This window comes from Sceloporus undulatus, chromosome 3 (assembly GCF_019175285.1).
Source record: "Sceloporus undulatus isolate JIND9_A2432 ecotype Alabama chromosome 3, SceUnd_v1.1, whole genome shotgun sequence".
Lineage (NCBI taxonomy): Eukaryota > Metazoa > Chordata > Lepidosauria > Squamata > Phrynosomatidae > Sceloporus > Sceloporus undulatus.
In genome coordinates, this window is record NC_056524.1 from 196,434,958 (window position 1) to 196,454,745 (window position 19,788).

Consider the following 19,788-nt stretch of genomic DNA (forward strand, 5'->3'; position numbering starts at 1 on the left):
CAAGGTTGAAAAACTACCAAGCATCTGGTTGCATGGGTATCTATAATGTATCAGTACATCTGGGTTTGAAATTCCTTTCTAGTCCTTACATAACTGCTTTATAGCATAGTATTGTCAACTCTAACTAGCAGCACCTGTCATAGGTTTCAGATGAGATTAATTCTTAACCTTAACTGGAAAGTCTTGGCATTCTCTTTTGGTGTTCCATCTGCTACTTACTAGGTGTGACGTTGTTTAGCTTCTGAAATCAGGCTAGACCTGGTCTGTTCAGTATGTCTTATCACGTTAAAGTTGATAATGACAGAAAACTGAGAGACAAGCTGGTGCTTAGGCTATTTTTGCATAAACTTATAACAACTAAAAGATCCATGGTGATGTAGTTGACTCCTAATGATATCAGTCCCTTCATTGTCAAGCACTTTTAAAATATTAGGCCATGTAGGGTGACTTTGAGCAAGTCACAGGGTCTCAGCCTCAGGGAAAGGGAAATCTTGCCAGGAAAACCCCATGATAAGTTCACCTTAGGGTTGATATAAGTTGGAAATGGCTTGAAGGCATAAAACACATACACTTGGTTGCCTGCCACAACTGGTGTTGGAAAAATTTTAAAGACAACATTCCCTGGAAAATAAGAAACAATGCAACTAAGCACTGAACTGAGAGCTTTGCTTAAAAGTGTTCAGTGTAACATCTCTTCACAACTTGGCACAAAATGGTATGCAGGTGGTATTCGAAGCTCTGGATGTGCTTGGGAGGGTGATGGGATAGGAGGAACTGATGAAATTATTTTTGTGGTTTCCTAACCAAGTGTCTCAATTTTCAATAATGCAGTTTTCCACTGAGAAAAGATTCAGTAAACTCTCAGTTATAAAGCTTATAAGCAGTTAACTGTTCAAAACTAAACTTTGATCATTGTTAAGAATTCAGATTGTAATCAACACATTAAAGTACCTAGGTTTCACTTTGTTGGTCATAAGGTATAAACCAGAATGTGAATATAATATGATGAATGCAGATAATTCATCATGTCAGGTAGGCAGAATTATTTCTGGTTTTGTGTGCATAAATTGCCAGTGTGATCCTAGCAATGGTTTACCTGTGAATTTCATCAGATTCATTAGGTTTTATTCACAGGTGAGGTAAGTGTGCACAGGATTGCTAACTTAATTAATTTTATAGGTTGAGTAATTTTTCCTTCTGTTTTATGGAAATTATATAAATGTTTTTTCACATGCAGAACAGTACCTAGTATTGGAACCTATATATGTCAGAATATAAACTACTTCTGTTATCTATCTAGGTTTCTATACTATGCCTGTCAATACAGCATAAGTGATGTCTCATGAATTAGGGAGACAGCCTATAGAGGTATAGTATATGCCTTTATTTCATTATTTATGGTTTTACAAATTGTGTTCTTAGGAAATAGCTGAAAGAAAATATGGTATTTTATACAAATACATAGTTTACTTCAAATACTGTATAGTCTTTCCACAAGTTTAAGTTAATCCATTCAGACTAAACGTTTATGAAGTTGCAATATATGCTTTTTTAAAAAAGAAGGGAAAAATAAATCTTGTGCTTATGTAGCCTGGCTTCATATTCTAAATTATTTTCTTAGTTGAAATTAATTAATACAAAAGTTTAGTTTTCTATGTGATTTCATCTTGGTTTTGCTTTTGTTTTTTCAGGTATCTTGCACTTCTTGTGTGTGAGATTGTTTTAAAGATTCTTTAATACCACAAAGCCTAAATCCATTTGTTCATCCAAACCAGAGTAGACCCAGTTACCTAAAAGTTGACTCACCATTCAGCAATTGAGTCAGTGGGTGTATTCTGGTTCCAACTAGCAAGTGGATTTAAATGCATGTATATGTAGCATGTTTTCCTAAATTAGTAAAACACTACAGAGTTTTCATACTTTTAGAACTATTTAAAGTGAACAAATACTCATGTCTTATTACAAATAGCAGCTTAATAAGGTTGTCAGAGCTGATTGTATCTTGTTTAAGACTATTCTGTGAGCTCATGGCTGAAGTACACAAATGAAGCATTTACCTGTTATTGTTTTTTTTTAATATAGAGTCTAAAGAGGAGTTTTGTATATGTTAAAAGTTTGTATAATTCATTGTAGGTATTTGTAGTTCTCATTACAAAATGATATTTCACTATCCTTAGGAATTCATGGCCTGTGTTAGGAGTTAGTACATAACTGAGGCAGAGCCCCTGCTGCCTCCTTTAGAAGATGAGTACCCCCCCCCCCAAGTGTCTCTACCAGGACTAGAAGGTTTCCTCCTAAAGACTGCACCTCATGATATCTACTGTTAGTATGGATGAATATCCAAGAACGGGGAATTGTGTTGACCCTGTCACTAGTCTCATCCTCTCTCCCATGTTCTAGTTTAGGAGTCCAAAATAATTCTGTCTCTATAAACAGTTCTAGAAGAAGAAGGAAAGACATGGTTGGCTTCTAGGATTTATTGACCACAGCAGTATCATTAAGGCAGGCTGTGCTAATGGCAAAGCTGTAACGCATACTGAGTAACAGTACTGTTTCATGAAGGCAGCAGTTGCCACATGAAATTCTGTGTTGATTCCATTCACTGGCTTGCAGCCCAATTCCTAATTTCCATTCTGACCTTGCAGCCTTATCCAGAGAATATATTAACCCCTTGATTGTCATTGCAGTCTATCTTTCTTAGACTAACTCGTTTTTATCTGAGTTCCATTGCTGACTCTTACTTGATGCCTGACTGCCTGTGAGTTTCATAATTGTTTTGTGGCACCTTCAGCTGAGCAGATAACAGGGTAGCTCTGTAAATCTTAGGTTTGTAAAAGGATCCTGTGCTTTGTGAATAGTGCCGCCTTGTTAGACCAATCAAAACAAATAGCCAATTGACTTATGAAACATAGACCCCATACAGACAGGCCAAAATAAAGCTGCTTCAGCTCACTTTGGAGGTATGTTGTTTAAATGATGCATGCACACTAAGAGTCCGGAAGCCACACCAAAGTCATGATTCAGTCCTAAGGACTGGATCGCAGCTTTGGTGCAACTTCTGGACTCTTTGTACACATGTATCATTTAAACAGCATACCTCCAAAGTGACTCGAAGCAGCTTTATTTTGACCTTTCTGTATGGGGCCATACTTTGACATTTTATGCCATTATTACAGCAGCAAAAGCTTTGTGATCTAGCTCATTTATTAGTTTAATTACTATAATAAACATTATTCTGCTTTGCACTGAAACAACATTAAAAGTACCATGAATCCAAATGAGAATTTTGAAGAGGGTTTATTTACAAAGAAATTGCAGTTGTCAGCCTGAAATACTTACCAATTTAAGAAGGTAGGTCATCTTTGCATATCATATGCTTGCTGTTCTATATATTCCAAGAAAGTAAAAAATGAGCAGTTGCAAAACCTTAAGAGATAAAGACAAGGTATTTCCATTTTCTAGTTGTTAACTGCAGAACAATATGAGATAGAGTGATTGGATACCTGAGATTGTTGTCAGTTCTGAATGGTCACATAGGACCTAAACATAGGAACAAAGCAATATGTTTGTGTGAGTAGGCTTAAGAACATCGAGGGAAGAGAGCCTTAGACAGAGAAATTACATACACAAACATTGATTGTTCATGAACCTGGGCTGAGCTAGATGACTACCTGGTTTCAGAAATGGCTGTAGGGATAACTGTATTAATTTGTTACAGCAAAGTCTTATTAACGCTTTAAAGTGAAAGATATTTATTATGGCATGAGGTTTCATCATGAAAGTAGGATGCAGATGTGAAGGGCTGGGGGGAAAAACAGAAAAATTAGGGAATTACCTCCCATTTTTTCAAAGCCCCTCCCCCAGCAGAAAATTTGAATAAGTGGATTATGGAGTATTTTCTTTTAGAATGATTAATAAAATGTTTAAAACAAGGTGTTGTCATATTTACTGCTCCCAAAGGTATTTCTTAAAAATATGCAAGAAGAGTATTTTTATCTAAGATTATATAGTCAGATCACTATAATTCTTGGTTGTTGTTTCCTTTTCTCAGTTCATCTTATGGAAATGAGTACATTCAGGTATACATTACAGGTATAATGAAGTAACTGTGTTCCAGGACGTTATTTCTTTAACAGAAGATTTGTCACCAGAGGCAAAAATAACAGGAAGAATTGGGAAAACGAGCAGTTGAGCATGCTTCAGCAAACTTTTTATTGAAAATTAATAACATGCACACATGAAATGAAACCAGCAAATCAGATAATCCTTGCATAAATAAGCAAAAAACTTCTGGCTCGACTTCTAGTGGCCACCTGAAAGTTTCTTCCAAAATGCATCCAGAGCTGACTTTCTGATTCACTGGTTCTCCGCTCATGATTTCCACTTAGGTGACCAAACATAATAGATCTGTGCTTTTTTAATTTGGTGGAGGAAGCTGGTGAGAGAGGCATATCTGCTCTCCTTTTCTTGGTTTTGTTGTTCACACAGGCTCAGTAAAGGATTCTGGAAGCAGCTGCTGTTTACTTTGCCCGTTGTAGGCACATACACATTTAGAGTAGGATAAGCTAAAGCAGAATCCTTCATTTCCCAGCTTCTCTTATTTCATTGCTTTCTGCAAGCCCATTGCTGCAAACTGACACTGAAAATCTTTCTTCAGCCATCCTCCACCATCCTCCCAATGCTGATGCTGCTAAAAACATCAAGCTAGACAGAGAATGAGGAAGAATGGGGGTTGTGAGGCATAAAAAGGCAGGTCAGAGGCATTATTAGCTGCGGTATGCCTGTGCATGAGTGAGTTATTGATGCAAGTGACCAGTTATGGCATCCCTCTAACTCAGTGGTTCTCAACCTTTGGCTCTCAGAAGTCCCAGCCAGCTTGCCCAAATTATTGGGGATTCTTGGAGCTGAAGTCTAAAATGCCTTAAGGACCCAAGGTTGAGAACCATTACTGTACTTGTTACAGCTTGACAATATGGAGAACTAGTAGAGACAAAATAATTTGTTTTGTTTTACTGTTGATGTTTTGTTCTGGGTTTTATGGGAGGGGTGTTTCTTGATCCTCAGTGTGTGTGTGTGTGTGTGTGTGTGTGTGTGGCAAAGCCATAGAGATTTCCATAGTTTAGGTATTCCTATAGTTCAAGAGTTTGTAGTGCCATTTGAAACAAAAAATAAAAATTAAAAGTAAATTTAATTTATACTTACATTCTGATAATTTTATGCCAAACAGAGTTAAATATAAAGAATTTTATGTTCCTAAAATATCAAAATGACTTTCAGTCTATAAGGAATGGGGTAATAATTGCATTTTTCAATTATACAAGGGTTTTTTTCTGTGAAAAGGTTTATGGAATGAAATAAATGTTTCACCATGACTTCAGAATTTCCAGAAATTTGTGATTGGCTAAAAGGAAGTATGTGACCTGCAGATACTAACCAGCCATGTTTCATCATAATGCTTTTGAAATGTATTCATGTACTCTTTGCAGTACTTCCTAGATATAGAATTCTTGATTTTTCAATGCAGTTCTATACACATTTATTCAGAAGTAAGCTGTACTGGGTTCAGTAGGGCTTACTCCCATGTAAGTATATACGATTGTTGCCAAATTCACCAGATATCTAAGAATACAGTCTGACTTTGACTTTCTTTTCTGTACTATACATTTTATGAAGTGATATAAACAGACTGGGATTAAGGTACATTGTTAAAGCATGCATGTAGATGTTTTTTGGCTCATTTTCCTTTGGAAGATTGTCTCACAACACCAGTAAATGTCTCTTGTTACCGCCTTGATTGATGCTTACAAATGTCTAAAGGACATCAGTGTTCATATATTGTACTAGTTTCACTCTAGTTTAAAAGTTTATGTTTCAGATATTTAAGCTTTTAAAATTTTGAACGTCAAGGGGCAGTATTTTGAATTCTTTAGAAGAAATTTCTGGGGGGAAAATTCAAGAAAATATCAGGTGTTGTCTGCATAGGGAATATGTCTACATTCTTGAATTGTTGCCTATTTTTTTGTGCTCTTCAAGGTCGAGGGTTTATGAAACAATATAAAAGCAGCATCTATTTGATGAGCATAAGTACATCCATACTTCCTGTAAACTTTGAATGCCTAATCACTTATGACAGTTTTACTGGCATGACATCCTTTAAACTTAAAATACATTGACCTACTTGATATTGTGTGTAAAGTAATGTGGTATAGCATCTGTTACAAATGGTATATCAATCTGCTTATAAAATTTGTAGCCTCTATTTCCAAAAATTGTATGGAATATCATTGGCAAGAAACAAATTTTTGGACTAATACTGTGCTGCCTTTTTGTCTTTTTTTTTTTTTTGGTCTGTCTAGTTATGTAGGAAATCTTTCCAGAGACGTTACTGAGGTGCTTATACTTCAGTTGTTCAGTCAAATTGGACCCTGCAAAAGCTGTAAAATGATAACAGAGGTAAGATAATTAAGCTAATTATTGATTCTTCTACTTAGAACATTATGTGAGCACTCCAGTCTCTACAGTGTTTGTCTGTTGAGATATAAGCCCTGTGAAGTTCAGTGGGACTTTTCTGAGGTATATTTATAGGATAATATTCTAAAGCTGCATCTGCAGTGCAGAATAAATGCAGTTTTGAAACCACTTTAACTGTCATGGATCAGTGCTATGGAATTCTGGGATTTGTAGTTTGGTAAAGCATCAATTCTCTGCTGAGAAGGCTAAATATCTCACAAAATTACAAATCTCAGAATTCCATAGCATTGAGCCATACTATTTAAAGTGGTGTCAAACTGCTTTATTTCTGCAGTGCTGACAAGACCTAAATGAGATAACTAATCAATCCTAAAGTCTTTTGACCAGCTTAAAAAGGTGTCACTTAAAACAGTTCATAATCTTTAGAACATAACTTTAAAAACCTTTTTTTAAAAAAACTGCTGGCAGAGATCATTTCCCCTTCTTCATAGGACAGAAGACATATTATTGTTGTGACATACATAGACATAAAACACTGTATACAGTGGGCCCTTGCTTTACGCGAGGCATGTGACCCCCCCTGCGTAAAGCAAAAAATGCGTAAGCTTGAGCCCAGTTATATCCAATGGGGCTCATGCTCGCTGTGTGTGCGCCCCACGACCACATGCATCATTCGCGAGCCCCATTGTATATAATGGGGCTCGTGCTCGCTGTGCGGCAATGCATGCGCACAGGGCGCACGCCCATTTCCCAGGCAGCTTCAGCGTATGCTGAAAGCCGCCTATAAGGAGCCCGCATATGGTGTGGGCTCACTATATGCTGTTTCCTGCAAAATAAATGTTCTCTATATGAAAATAAATTCATCTGTAATTACTTGAAATATTAATAAAAAGGATTCGTTTAGTTGAAGCAAAGGACATAATTAGCTCCTGGTAAAATAATCTTAATTATTTAAACAAATAGTCACTAATTCTGTCATTGTAATTGCATTGTAGATTTGGAACTGAGCATTCTTATCTGAGACACTCAGCTCTAATAATAATAGAGAAGAGGCTGTCCTTTCCATGAACACCAAGTTAACTGTCCCATTTCATCTGACACAACTATGAGGAATGGTTTGAAATTTTCATTATGTTTTTGATCGTCTATAGATTTTCTTCTAAATCTGACAAACTGATTAATCAGAACTGCAGTTTGTTTAAAGAAGTCAACTCCCAACTGTGTGTAATTAAGCTGTCTTTTAAAAACAAATCGTAAGTTCTAACTGCAGTTTACAGTTCAGGTGGCAAACTAAACTATCCTTAATCTGCTAACAGAATCTTTTGATCATTGCATTCAGCAGGAAGATGACGGTCGGTTCCTCTCATGATACTCAATAATTTATTGTGATGTCCAAATGCAGCCAGTGTATATTTTCAACTTTCATAAGTATCTTAGCTTTCATCAGGATAACTTCAGTGACAGTCATAACTTCATAAACTGAGGGTTAGCATTAATTGTTAGACAGAATATTAACCCTGGGATTCATTGAGCAAGTTGTGCATCTTTAGGCAAGAATTCATACTGTATCATTAAAATGTTTTGTCTTACACATATAAACGATGTAACCCAATTTTTGTATTGCTGGTTGTTTTCTCCATTTTTTCCCATTATTGAATGATTATCTTGTGATATCATAAGACCTCTTGAAAAGAATAAGGCTCCAAGTCAGACTCTTTTGAAATATCATGGGAGTAGGACTTAACATCTTGCAGCTGAATGCTCCATTCTTGTTTTAGTCTGTCCCTTTGGGCACTGCTAAGTATGAAATATGGTAACACTGATGAGCCATTAAGGCACCTTTTTCTGGATTGCATATTAATAAAGGGAATAATCCAACAAAAGTTAATTAGAAGCTAGTTATGACAGGTTCTATTCTATTGTTCTGTATAGGACTTGATTAGCTTTTCCTGACTTTTATACATTACAAGTCTGAAAATTTGGTATCAGTGAACTTTATCACGAATGACTTCAGGGTTCTACTTTAATTTACTGTGTTCCTGGAACAGAAAATACTTTATTGCAGTTATATTTGTTGGTTACATCCCAGAATGGATTTGCTTTCAGGTGTCTGTGATATTGTTGATAGTGGCAGAGACTGATATGTGCCACATTTCCTGTTGCTTGTCTTCCCTCCAGCTAACAGTTTTTATGAACTTTATCCTTAGTTCTGTAACCAGCATCCAATGACATACCTCCTCTGAATCTCACTTTTTCTGGCAGAATTAATAATCCTGTCCATTCTGCAACTAACTGTGCATCCTGAAAACCTACTGTACTAGGCAGATCTATCTGGAGCAGGTTTTAGATGTCACAAAAGGCAGTAGTAGGATGGAATAAAATCTTGGTTCTCGTGGTGTTGGATAAAACACTGGAACTTTGCCTATCATTACAATACTAGGTACTAATCTCCATTCAGTGATGCAGTTAAACATGATGACAATTTATATAATGATTACACTTTTGGTGACTTTTTTATTACATTTGTACTCATTGTCATTTCCTGGTGATACAAATGTACTCAAGTATAAACTTACAAGTGTCATCTCAAGTCTTAAATCTAAATGTTCCCAGAATTTTTGTCAGGGGCATTATTGTCACAAATATATCACATCTGTTTATTTTGCTATAACATACTGATAGAAGCAAGGATATTCTTGATTTATTCAGAATTTCTTCAAAAATGAAGAATATTTTTCAGATTCATGTTCCTCTTTTCTTGAATGAGAGGTGGAAAGGTTTTCTGTCTGAGGTTTTTATTCTGTACTTGACATTCTATACCTATTTAGGAGGAACAGCAGAAGAACATTCAAAATTCATTAGATATTTGGATCAGGACCCTATTGTATGTAGAGGAGTGTTGGCTGGCGACTAGCAAAGCCCATCTTACACATGCAGAACTTTCTTTGTGTTTCCATAGTTTTCAACCTCCCTCTACTGAGATCTTAGAGTAGGGTTGGGCAGCTTGCAGCTTTCCACATGTATTGGACTGCATCTCCTATCTATCTGATCTGTTTTTGGGGAATTGCATTCCAACATTTGAAGGGCTACAAGCTGGCCAACTCTGCCTTAAAGATGAGAGTAATTCATGGTAATGGGGGGTGTAAGTCTGAATATTGCATGTCAGGGATTTTACTACTTCTTTTCTAGTACCATGTACTGCAGGTTAGGTTCCTTTAGCATTTAAGACACAAGAATATTTAGTTTTGTATAAAGACTGAAAACTCCCGTGGTTTTCACTGTTGTTTTGTCAAAATCTGAAGACATAGTTCAATCAGCTTTAAGAATGATAGCTACCTAGGATTAAATACACATCAAGGAGCTGAGTGAGTTTTACAAAGGAACAAGTAAACCATGAAGTCTGTGCATACATAATCCAGTATAATGAAGATACTGTAATCCTCACCTAAAAATCTTTCTGCACCAGCCTCTCTTGAATCTAGTCCAATGTATACAAAAAGCGAGGGGGACAATATCCAACATTCTGTACTATGTCCTCAGTACTCTTTTGTTGGTTTGGTGTCACTTTGTATTAATTGAATAGAACCAGATGATCAGTGGTGTCTTTACTAACACTGCTTCTGTTTAGAAGAGACAACCTTGTTTGCAGCACTGTTGCCTCACGCTGATCTCCAGAGTAGGGACACAAGTGCAGTTTTAAGCATTCATTGTGATGGAGTGGACAGCAGTTCTTAAGGTTATTTTATAAGCATTTATAGTAATATTTTATTTTCTAGCTTTAAGTAATATATTTTCCTGGATTTTCTTCTCAGCAACCCGATAGCAGAAGGGTCAACTCTTCTGTTGGATTTTCTGTTTTGCAGCATACAAGCAATGACCCTTATTGCTTTGTGGAATTTTATGAACACAGGGATGCAGCTGCTGCATTAGCTGCAATGAATGGGAGAAAAATTTTGGGAAAGGTACGTTGCATTAAAAAAAAAAGATGTAGCAAATGAAGTGAATAGGTTAATTGTGATTTGTGGCAAACATTTTTGATGCTGGTTAGATTGAAAGTTAATGTTTTTATAAAGAGTAAATTACCTTTTTGTTGACATTGAACCTACACTGTCTTGGTTGATGTTTGCTTTCTAGAATTATATTGGTATTGATTTGTTCCTTATTTTCAGGAAGTAAAAGTTAATTGGGCAACAACACCAAGTAGCCAGAAAAAAGATACATCAAGTAAGTAACACTTAAAGATCCAAAGCAGTTATACCAGAATAACTATAATAGTATAGTTGAACTCACAGTTACTTGTTTTACCATGTTTGTCTTGCATTTTCTTTTCATATGCTAGCTGAATCATTTTGGCTATATGGTGTACCTCATTCTCAAAACAGCTTACCTGGCTAGAGAAGATGAATTATTTGTTAAATTATGTTTAAACACAAGATGATTTGCGTTCCATTCGCATCCATACACTAAAAGTACAAACAAGAGCTACATTACTGGATAACAGTTGATTATGTATCTTTTAATATTATTATTATTGTCTTTATTTATATCCCGCCCTTCTCCCAAAATTGGGACTCAGGGTGGCTATATTGTTATACCCTGCCCTTCATTAATAGTCATGATTACATTCTGCTTTCCTTCAGATCACTTCCATGTGTTTGTGGGAGACTTAAGTCCAGAAATAACAACGGAAGATATCAAGTCAGCATTTGCTCCTTTTGGTAAAATATCGTAAGTACCATAGTTTTTACTTTAAAACATTAATACAGAACAAGTCATGATACAAGATTGTTCTTCTCTTACAGCTAATGTCCTTCATTTTGCTCAGATTGTTTCTTGCTCAAAATGATCTTTTGGTGGGAGCGGGGGTTATATCATATTGTCCCCTATAAACATGAACAAGGTTTCTGCATCAACTCTTTTGAAGGCTAGGTGCTTTAAATATTTGCTGTGTGTTTGGGGGTTTGCATTGGCAAATGAACAAGAAAACTGGTTTGGGTTCATGTAAAGACATGTTAGAAGCATCAAAGTATATTTTACACATCTGTTAATTATGTAGGTAATATTGAATTGCAGGCAAATTATATTATTTAGTGTAGCAAGCTATCAAAGCCAGTTATGCACATGTATTCTTTTGAAAGTGGCATTTTATTAAGGGCTTTAGAATTTGGAGATTAAAACTCACATCTTTTTGGTAAGTTTTTAACTACAACAGTGTTTGCCAATCCAAAAATATATTTTCTGTAAATAATATAATTTGCGATTAGATTGCCAAACAGCTACAGCTTTTTAACTGCACATTTTAAACATTGCAATCTTTCCTGTAAGTGTTATAGTGTATTTGTCTCTTTTGTTGCATAATTTAGCTCCTACAACAAAATCTGAAAAAATTGTGTTAACTTTAACGGAATATATTTCTGCTGCAAAATAAAAAAATAAATCTTTCCTCTCTATATACTGTGCATATTTTCAAATGAAACATAAATCTTATTTTGTCTGTTTTGTTTACTTTGCTTTTTATCTCAATGTGGTAAGTAGTACTGTTTGCAAGCCAATATAAAAAGATTTAATACAGGTTGCTATTTTCTCAATCTTTATTTATACCTGAGACCTGCAGTTTTTCTAAAGTCCGAGTCACAATTAAAAGTAATAGCATTCTGATTATTTTGCAGAATTGCTCATAAGAATGGACAGGATCTTGAAGCTAACTGCAAGGAACTGTGCACACTGGAACTCAGTTGTAGATTTTTTTCTCATTTCTATTTATTCTTATTATACATTATTTATATATACATATCTTAGTATTTACATTTTAACATTCTATATTCAGTGCAGTTCTATATTTCCAATCATTTTAACTTACTCACTAAAATTTATGTGTAAAATTTGTTGTTTTCGTACTGGTGTGCTTAGCATTGTTGTTAGTTTTATTCTCCTTTCTTAAATTTCTGAAAATGTCAATTTTTCAAAATTTACAGCTGCCCAAACTCCAAAATGATGGTAGAGAATTGACCAAGAAAAATAAAGAAATCTGTTAACAGGCCATGTATGCCTTTTAATTCCTATTTTTTTCCTCTTTTTCAATTTTTTAATATTTCATATTTTATATCACTAGGCAGAGGGCATTTATTTAGAAAATGCATGGTAAAAATAGTTAGAAATGTTGCATTAATTTATAGAACAGTGAACCTTAGTGAACCCTAGCCAATAGAGTATTAGAAAAGGAAACTTAGTTCCTTTTAAAAATTTCAGATCTGAACAGTTTAGTTATAGAAAGTGTAGGTTGTATTGATAGGTTGCATGTTTATTACATGTTATTTTTTGTCCTACTGCTTTTTTCTAACAGGTAAAGAAGCATTAGGGAGAGTTTAGGAATGGCTATAGTTATACGAGTTACTGAGATTATACTAGGGAAAATTATGCTCACAGTACAGTGTGTGTGGTTCCTTTTAGTTTTTGTTTTGAAAATCGTTAATATTTCCCTCATATAATTGTGCTTCTCTTCCCAGGGATGCACGGGTAGTTAAAGATATGGCAACAGGAAAATCAAAAGGATATGGCTTTGTATCATTTTACAATAAACTAGTGAGTAATCAACATCGTGGTCTCAAGACAAATTAAAAATACTGTGGGTCTTTGATATCTGCTGGGGTTTAATTCCAGAATCTCCCCCCTCCCATGAATACCAAAATTTGTGGATACTCAAGTCCCATTATGACCAGTTGCACAGTAAACTATAACATTTTCTTTTTTCCCTTATATAAAATGGCAAAACCAAGGTTTGCTTTCTGGATTTTGGGAGGTGGGTGAGGGGTGGGATATTTTCAAGCTATGGATGGTTCAAAACATGGATGCAGAATCCATGGATATGGGTTCTATTAAGCAGATGCTTAATAGATGCTACTGTAAATTCTCTTTTTATATAAACCATTGGTTCTTAAAGCATGTTTTCATATTGTTGAGTTGTGTACAGAGACAACATTGTGGCTTTTGGTTGTAAGATGAAAAATACTTTATTTCATACATTGTTGACTTCCGTGTTATTCATTGACCCACTTCCAGCATCATTTTTCCATGCTATATCTTATTCCTCTGTAGAGGGTTCCCCTCCCAACCCTCAGTAGTGACTCCTCAGTGATGGCTGTGCTTCAGACTGCAAGGAGATCTTGAGTGGAATGCCCCAGGTTTCTATCCTAGAGCCATAACTCTTTAACATTTTTATCAGTCACTTAGGTGATGAGGTGAAGGGAATCATTATCAGGTTTACAGATGTCACAAAACTAGGAGGGGTAGCGAACACATTGGAAGAATTCAGGAGGATTGAGATAAATTAGAAGATGGAGCAGAAATTAATGCAATGGAATTCAATAGAGAAAAATGTAAAATTATACATTTAGGCTACAAAAACCAAATGCACAGGCATAGGATGGGGGATACATTGCTCAGCAGTACTACTTGCAAAAGGACCTTGGAATTACTGTTAATGATAAGTTGAACATGAACCAGCAGTGTGATGCTGCAGCAAAGAAAGCAAATGCTATTTTAGCCAGCATTAATAGAAATATAGGCACTATCCAGACTGGTGTTTTGTGCCAGCCTGGATTCATGCTAGGGTTGCCTGAGGGCGGCACTACCGCACGCCCCGCAACCCTAGCACGTCACGGCGGTTTCAAAATGGCGGCATCCTGTCTACATGGGAACTGCAATTATGACATAGCGTCCGCACATTGTGTCGTGCTTGCAACTTCACAAGTGCACCATTTGCGCACTCGGGTGTCGCAAGCGCAATGAAAAAAGAACCCACTTTTTGCGGGTTCTTTTTCTGCTGCAGCTTCCTGCTGGCAGAAAAGGAGGCGGCAGCAGACCGCCCTTTTTGGGCAGTCTGTGTCCCGCCTTAGTTTCTAAGTTGAGGGAATCAATAGCCCTACTATATTCTGTGCTAGTCAAGCCTCATCTGGAGTGTCACATTCAGTTCTGGGAGCCTCATTTTGAGAAGGATATAGACAAGTTGGAGGAGTTTCAGAGAAAGAGCAACAAGAATGATAAGGGGTATGGAGCATAAAATATGAGGAGAGGTTAAAGGAGCTGGGCATATTCAGCTTATGATAAGGTGGGAAAAATTCAGGAAGGCGAAACTGTGGATAAACTGAGCATATGCTTTAGATTTTTTAACTTTGACATTTATTGCTTAAAGTGCCTTTCTGTTCCATTTGTGCTGAAATGTAAACCTGCATTTTTTTTAATCAGGATGCAGAAAATGCAATTGTGCACATGGGAGGCCAGTGGCTAGGTGGTCGTCAAATCAGAACTAACTGGGCAACACGAAAGCCGCCTGCCCCCAAAAGTACACAAGAAAGTAAGTGAACTGATAGTAGACAGGGATGCAACTTCACTCTTATATTTTTAATAGGTACCTGAAGTAAATTTAATTATTTAAAACTTACAGTTCTGAGTTCCAGTAACCTCACAGTCCTATTTCATAATTCTGTAATATTGGTAAAATTTCAGAAGTAATGGAGGAAAATTATCCTCCACCTACCTCATTGACAGTTTTGGTTCCAACTAGTTGTTGGGAATCAGAACAGTTGATTGGCTCAGAAAATCTGGTTTCTACGTAATAGTGTCTGAATGAAGAAATTATTTGAAAGGACTAAGGTTCCTTTTTGTTTTGCTCTTTTAGCCGACAGAATCTGTGATGTGGTGGGAAAAGTTATAGCTCATCTGTGACGAGATGAGCATTAACATTTACCACATGGTTATGCATATTAGATTGTAATAATCTCAGAAGCAACTGAATTATCAAAAACTGATCTTTTACAAAATTAAATAATAGTGGTAGATACTGCACTTACAGCATCATTGCACAGATCTTCTCATATATACTCAACTATAAGTTGTCCTCATATATAAGTTGAGAGCAGGTTTTGGGGCCAAAGTCAGGGATTTTGATGTGACCTGTGGATAAATCAGGGGTAAAATTTAGGGGCATAAGGGGATTAATGAAAGAGACTCACCAGAGGCAAGTTGATCAGGCAGAGCCCCCCCCCCCCCAAAATTTTTTTTTTCAGGCTCCACATGTAAGCCCTGCTCCAATTGCTCCCAACAGTCACCTTAATGGAGAAGCAGAAACTGGAGGCAGCAGTGAGCAGGGTGAGGCTGAGACAGATGCTGCTAAGTGGCTGGTTGCTGCACAAAGGAAAGGGCATGATGGTGACAAGAGGGCAGCCCCCCACCCTTTTCTTGCAACAGGCAAGGGTGGAGGGGCACATGGGAAGAAAGAAGGAAGGATGAGCTGAGGTTGTGCTGCTTCCCTCCCTTGCCACCTCACACAAGGAAAAGGCACGGAAGGGTCCGGCCCAGTGGCAGCAACAGCCATGGATTGGGTAGATGAAACCATGGGTACCGCTCCCATGGATAAAGGGGTCATACTGTATTGTTCTCAATAGAAGCAAATGTAGTATTCCTAAAAGAACTGATCCCCATATTGGCCCTGACACTCCTGTGTGTTAGAATACTGAGTTTCTGCAAATAACTAAATAGCAAACATTTACAAAGTGTTTTTCTTCCAGACAACACAAAACAATTGAGATTTGAAGATGTAGTAAATCAGTCAAGTCCTAAAAACTGTACAGTCTATTGTGGAGGAATTGCTTCCGGCTTAACAGGTAAGAATAATAGTTGTATTTCAAACACAGTGACTGAAACCATTGAGCACATATATAAGTAACAATTTTTTTTACTACTTTTAGATCAGTTGATGAGACAGACATTTTCACCTTTTGGACAAATTTTGGAAACAAGAGCTTTTCCAGGAAAAGGCTATTCATTTGTAAGGTAGGATGAGTACTACTTGTTTGGATTCATGACATAGTAAAATATTTACATAATAATACATAGATAACACTATTTGCTATGGCTAAAGAATTTGCAGATGAGGGTGTCAAGCTATTTGAATCAAGGATATGGGAGTGTATTTAGAAGTAGCCAAAATAAATGCTGTAAGATTGAAAGTTGTGTATATAACTTGTCCTGTGTGTCCTGTTGTTTAACACAGCTATTTTGTATTAGAAATTGTTGAGTAGATGAATTGCTAAGTTATGCCACTGAAGCTGAAGAGTTTGGTATTGCCTAGTGTCACTATATTATTAATTCCAGTCTCCTAGAATTGTAAACTTGGGGTTATTAGTCTAAATCCCATAGGATGGGTCTTCTGACAGAACTCATTACATCAGTGGAATCAGGAAAGAGTAATCTCTCCTTGCTTCATCCCTTTGGTGCACCCCAAAACCTGCTCCAAAGATCTGGAGAACTTTCTAGGGCCATTTTTTGGTTGGTACCAAGGTCTAAAGGCAGAAAGGGGGACAAGCAAAACAGTATCAATGTGACTTTGGATTTATGCCATTTTCTCTTCTTCTAGTGGAATAATATTTGTAAATTTTTTGGGACAGGGACAAGTCTATCTTATTTATGTTGATTTCCAAAGTGCCAGGTACACAAATGCTATATTACTGCTATGTTTGGAGGAGATAGAAAGAATTCTTGTACTCCTTTTCATGTCTTTTTATGTAGAAAGTTATATAAATTGATAAATATTAACTGCACTTTTACATGTGGGTGTAGTGCTAGAGGGCTTTTCACTATACATATAAAAACGCTCTTCATGTCTTGCTAGGTTTTCAACTCATGAAAGTGCAGCACATGCCATTGTTTCAGTCAATGGTACTACAATTGAAGGACATGTTGTTAAATGCTATTGGGGTAAAGAATCACCTGATATGACAAAAAGCTTCCAACAGGTAATTGAAGTGTTAGTAGTAAAACATGTTTTTCTTGAATATTTACATATATTTGAACAAGTGAGTGAAATCAGCATGTGGAATCTACGTATGAATGCACTACTTCTGATTTCTACATTTCTGTTCCCTTTTTTTGATAAACAGTAATTAATTCTCAATGTTTAGTGCTTGAATTTTTTTTGGGGGGGGAGATTTAATCTGTTTTTTAAACAACAGGTAGATTACAGTCAGTGGGGGCAGTGGAGTCAAGTGTATGGGAATCCACAACAGTATGGACAATATGTAGCCAACGGATGGCAAGTACCATCGTATGGAATGTATGGACAAGCATGGAATCAGCAAGGATTTGGTGTAGAGTAAGTAATTCTATTTGATATTTGTGTCTGCACACACTGTTTCCCAGGGATGTAAATTCTGATCTTTACAAGGACAGCCTAAATAACCCAGAGGCACTAGATCCCATTTGATATTGGAATCTAAGCAGAGTAAACCCTGATAGGACTTGGATGGGAGATTGCTAATCAATACCAGGTGGTGTAAACTACTTTTCAGAGAATGGGACTGACAAAACCACCTCTGAGTATTCCTTGCCTGAGAAAGTCCTATGAAATTCATTGGGTCATAATATGTTGACAGGCAACTTGAAGGAACATATGCATGCACAGCTTCTGAGCACTTAGCCTTGCAGCACAGGGTACAAACCGACATGTAACAGTTGAATGAATGAAAACCCTAGTAAATTCATGGGGTTACCATAAAGCAACAAATCAAAGGCAACTTGATGGTGTGCACAAACCTAGTCTCTACCAGTGCTGTATTTGGCATCACTCTTGTTCCTAATTAAGATGAACACATGTTTTTGTCTCTAAACTAGTCTCAGTCATGAGTATTACTTTTTATTCTTGGGGCAGTGGTGTACAGGTTTTCAATACCAATTGTCATTCTCTGCCCATGAGCAGAACCTTGGGCTTACATGCTCCTTCCCCAGTGATCTCCCATTTTAACGGAAATTTGTTTGCTCAAATTTTACATGCAAACAAGAGGGGGAGAGCAAAAAACTGAGACTCACCGCTGTTTGTGTGGAATGGAAACAAACAAACATTAGGTGTGAATACAGCCATAAAATAAGATGTATGAATGATGTCTTATGTTTAAATCCACAAAGTATTTAGGATTTACTAAATATGGATTTCTATAGACTGAAAGCTGAAATTTATAAAAATAAAGGAGAACAGTGTCAGCTCTTTAAAAGCTAATATAATTGTTCAGGAATTTTATTGTCATAAATGTAGAAAGGTTACCTGAAGCAACCTTCTGACTTGTATGTTTATTGCATACTTTCCTGTAAGATCAGAGCAATATACATTGGAATGATCACATTTTAAAATCCTTCTCAGTGTCGACATATGTGGCAAGATAGTACATGAGGGAGAGAAAGTGATGGATAAGATTTGAATCAAAGGCAGGTTATAGACCGCCGCTTTGAGGCGGTCTGCCGCCGCCGCCGCTTGCTCCGTAAGGGAGCCATCACAGCCACACCGCGCGGCTCCCTTGCGGAGCAAAAAAGAAGCTCCAAAATGGAGCTTTTTTCTGCGGCGCCCTAATGATGTAGCGAGGCGCCGCTGGCGCACTCGCGACGTCATTAGCGCCGCGACACGTTTGGACACTATGCGTCCGATACGTAAACATGGCGGCCCCCATGTGGAAGGGGCGCTGCCATGTTGTACGTATGGAATACGTACTAGGGTTAGGGGGGTGCGGAAGTCAACATCTTGTCCACTATAGCTCACCATTTTTTTTATTACTATGCCCTACAAAAAATAAAGAAATTACAAGTGGATAATTTCCACCACTTAATGATGAACGTTTAAGTTTCTGTAATGCTTAATACTAAAACAAACGTAAATAGAATTCAGATGTTTATAGTCTTTAATAGCTATAAACAAAATATACACATCTTAGATTTTTTTTTAAAAAAATTGAAACATGCTAACATTTTTACATTTTTCTGATGATTTGTTACTGGCTTTCTCTATTCTTAACTAAATATATAGTCTGTTATACATGTTTTTGTATTTAGAAGAAAAATCTCAAAAGAATTATGTTAATTTGTTCCAATATCATTGGAGAGTCTTTTAACTTTTTGTCATTGAATTAATGAAATGGATTCAGACTGATTAAATATGCAGCAGGTATAAGTATATACAGGTATATACACTTACAATTTATTTCAGTGTGTTGAATGTTATGCTGAAGATATTTAATAGAAAATAATTTAAGATAATCCATTCTGGAGAATATTATTTAGATCCATTTCAGTCAAGCTCTCTGTCAATTGGGGGATGGTATTGCCTTAATAGGAGTCAGAGAATGGAGTGGAAAGTGTGACCTTGTTCTATTGGACTTCTCCATTTGCCTTGCCATTGTATCCTTCTGCATCTCCTCTAAGGGGCAAGATAGAGACACAGAGCTGTTGTTCTGGTCTTGTTTGGAAGAGATGTTGCTGGGGATTTTCTGTTCCATA

The 19,788-nt window shown here is 36.6% G+C and overlaps 1 protein-coding gene across 6 annotated transcripts in view; it reads left to right on the forward strand.

The window, feature by feature from the left end:
- Nucleotides 1-19,788, forward strand: part of TIAL1 (TIA1 cytotoxic granule associated RNA binding protein like 1) — a 32,921-nt gene that overhangs the window by 8,146 nt on the left and 4,987 nt on the right. The window contains exons 2-13 of one of the 6 annotated variants that reach the window (XM_042458704.1): nucleotides 1,301-1,368; nucleotides 6,357-6,453; nucleotides 7,467-7,586; nucleotides 10,284-10,433; nucleotides 10,641-10,695; nucleotides 11,112-11,199; nucleotides 12,978-13,053; nucleotides 14,716-14,824; nucleotides 16,038-16,133; nucleotides 16,218-16,302; nucleotides 17,141-17,264; nucleotides 17,481-17,620. In XM_042458704.1, coding sequence (XP_042314638.1) covers nucleotides 7,584-7,586; nucleotides 10,284-10,433; nucleotides 10,641-10,695; nucleotides 11,112-11,199; nucleotides 12,978-13,053; nucleotides 14,716-14,824; nucleotides 16,038-16,133; nucleotides 16,218-16,302; nucleotides 17,141-17,264; nucleotides 17,481-17,620 — 926 coding nt within the window. In that variant the 5' untranslated portion in view covers nucleotides 1,301-1,368; nucleotides 6,357-6,453; nucleotides 7,467-7,583. Of the gene's footprint in view, nucleotides 1-1,300; nucleotides 1,369-6,356; nucleotides 6,454-7,466; nucleotides 7,587-10,168; nucleotides 10,208-10,283; nucleotides 10,434-10,640; nucleotides 10,696-11,111; nucleotides 11,200-12,977; nucleotides 13,054-14,715; nucleotides 14,825-16,037; nucleotides 16,134-16,217; nucleotides 16,303-17,140; nucleotides 17,265-17,480; nucleotides 17,621-19,788 lie in introns of those variants that run through there. The other 5 variants (XM_042458703.1, XM_042458706.1, XM_042458701.1 and 2 more) reach the window with 5 other exon arrangements.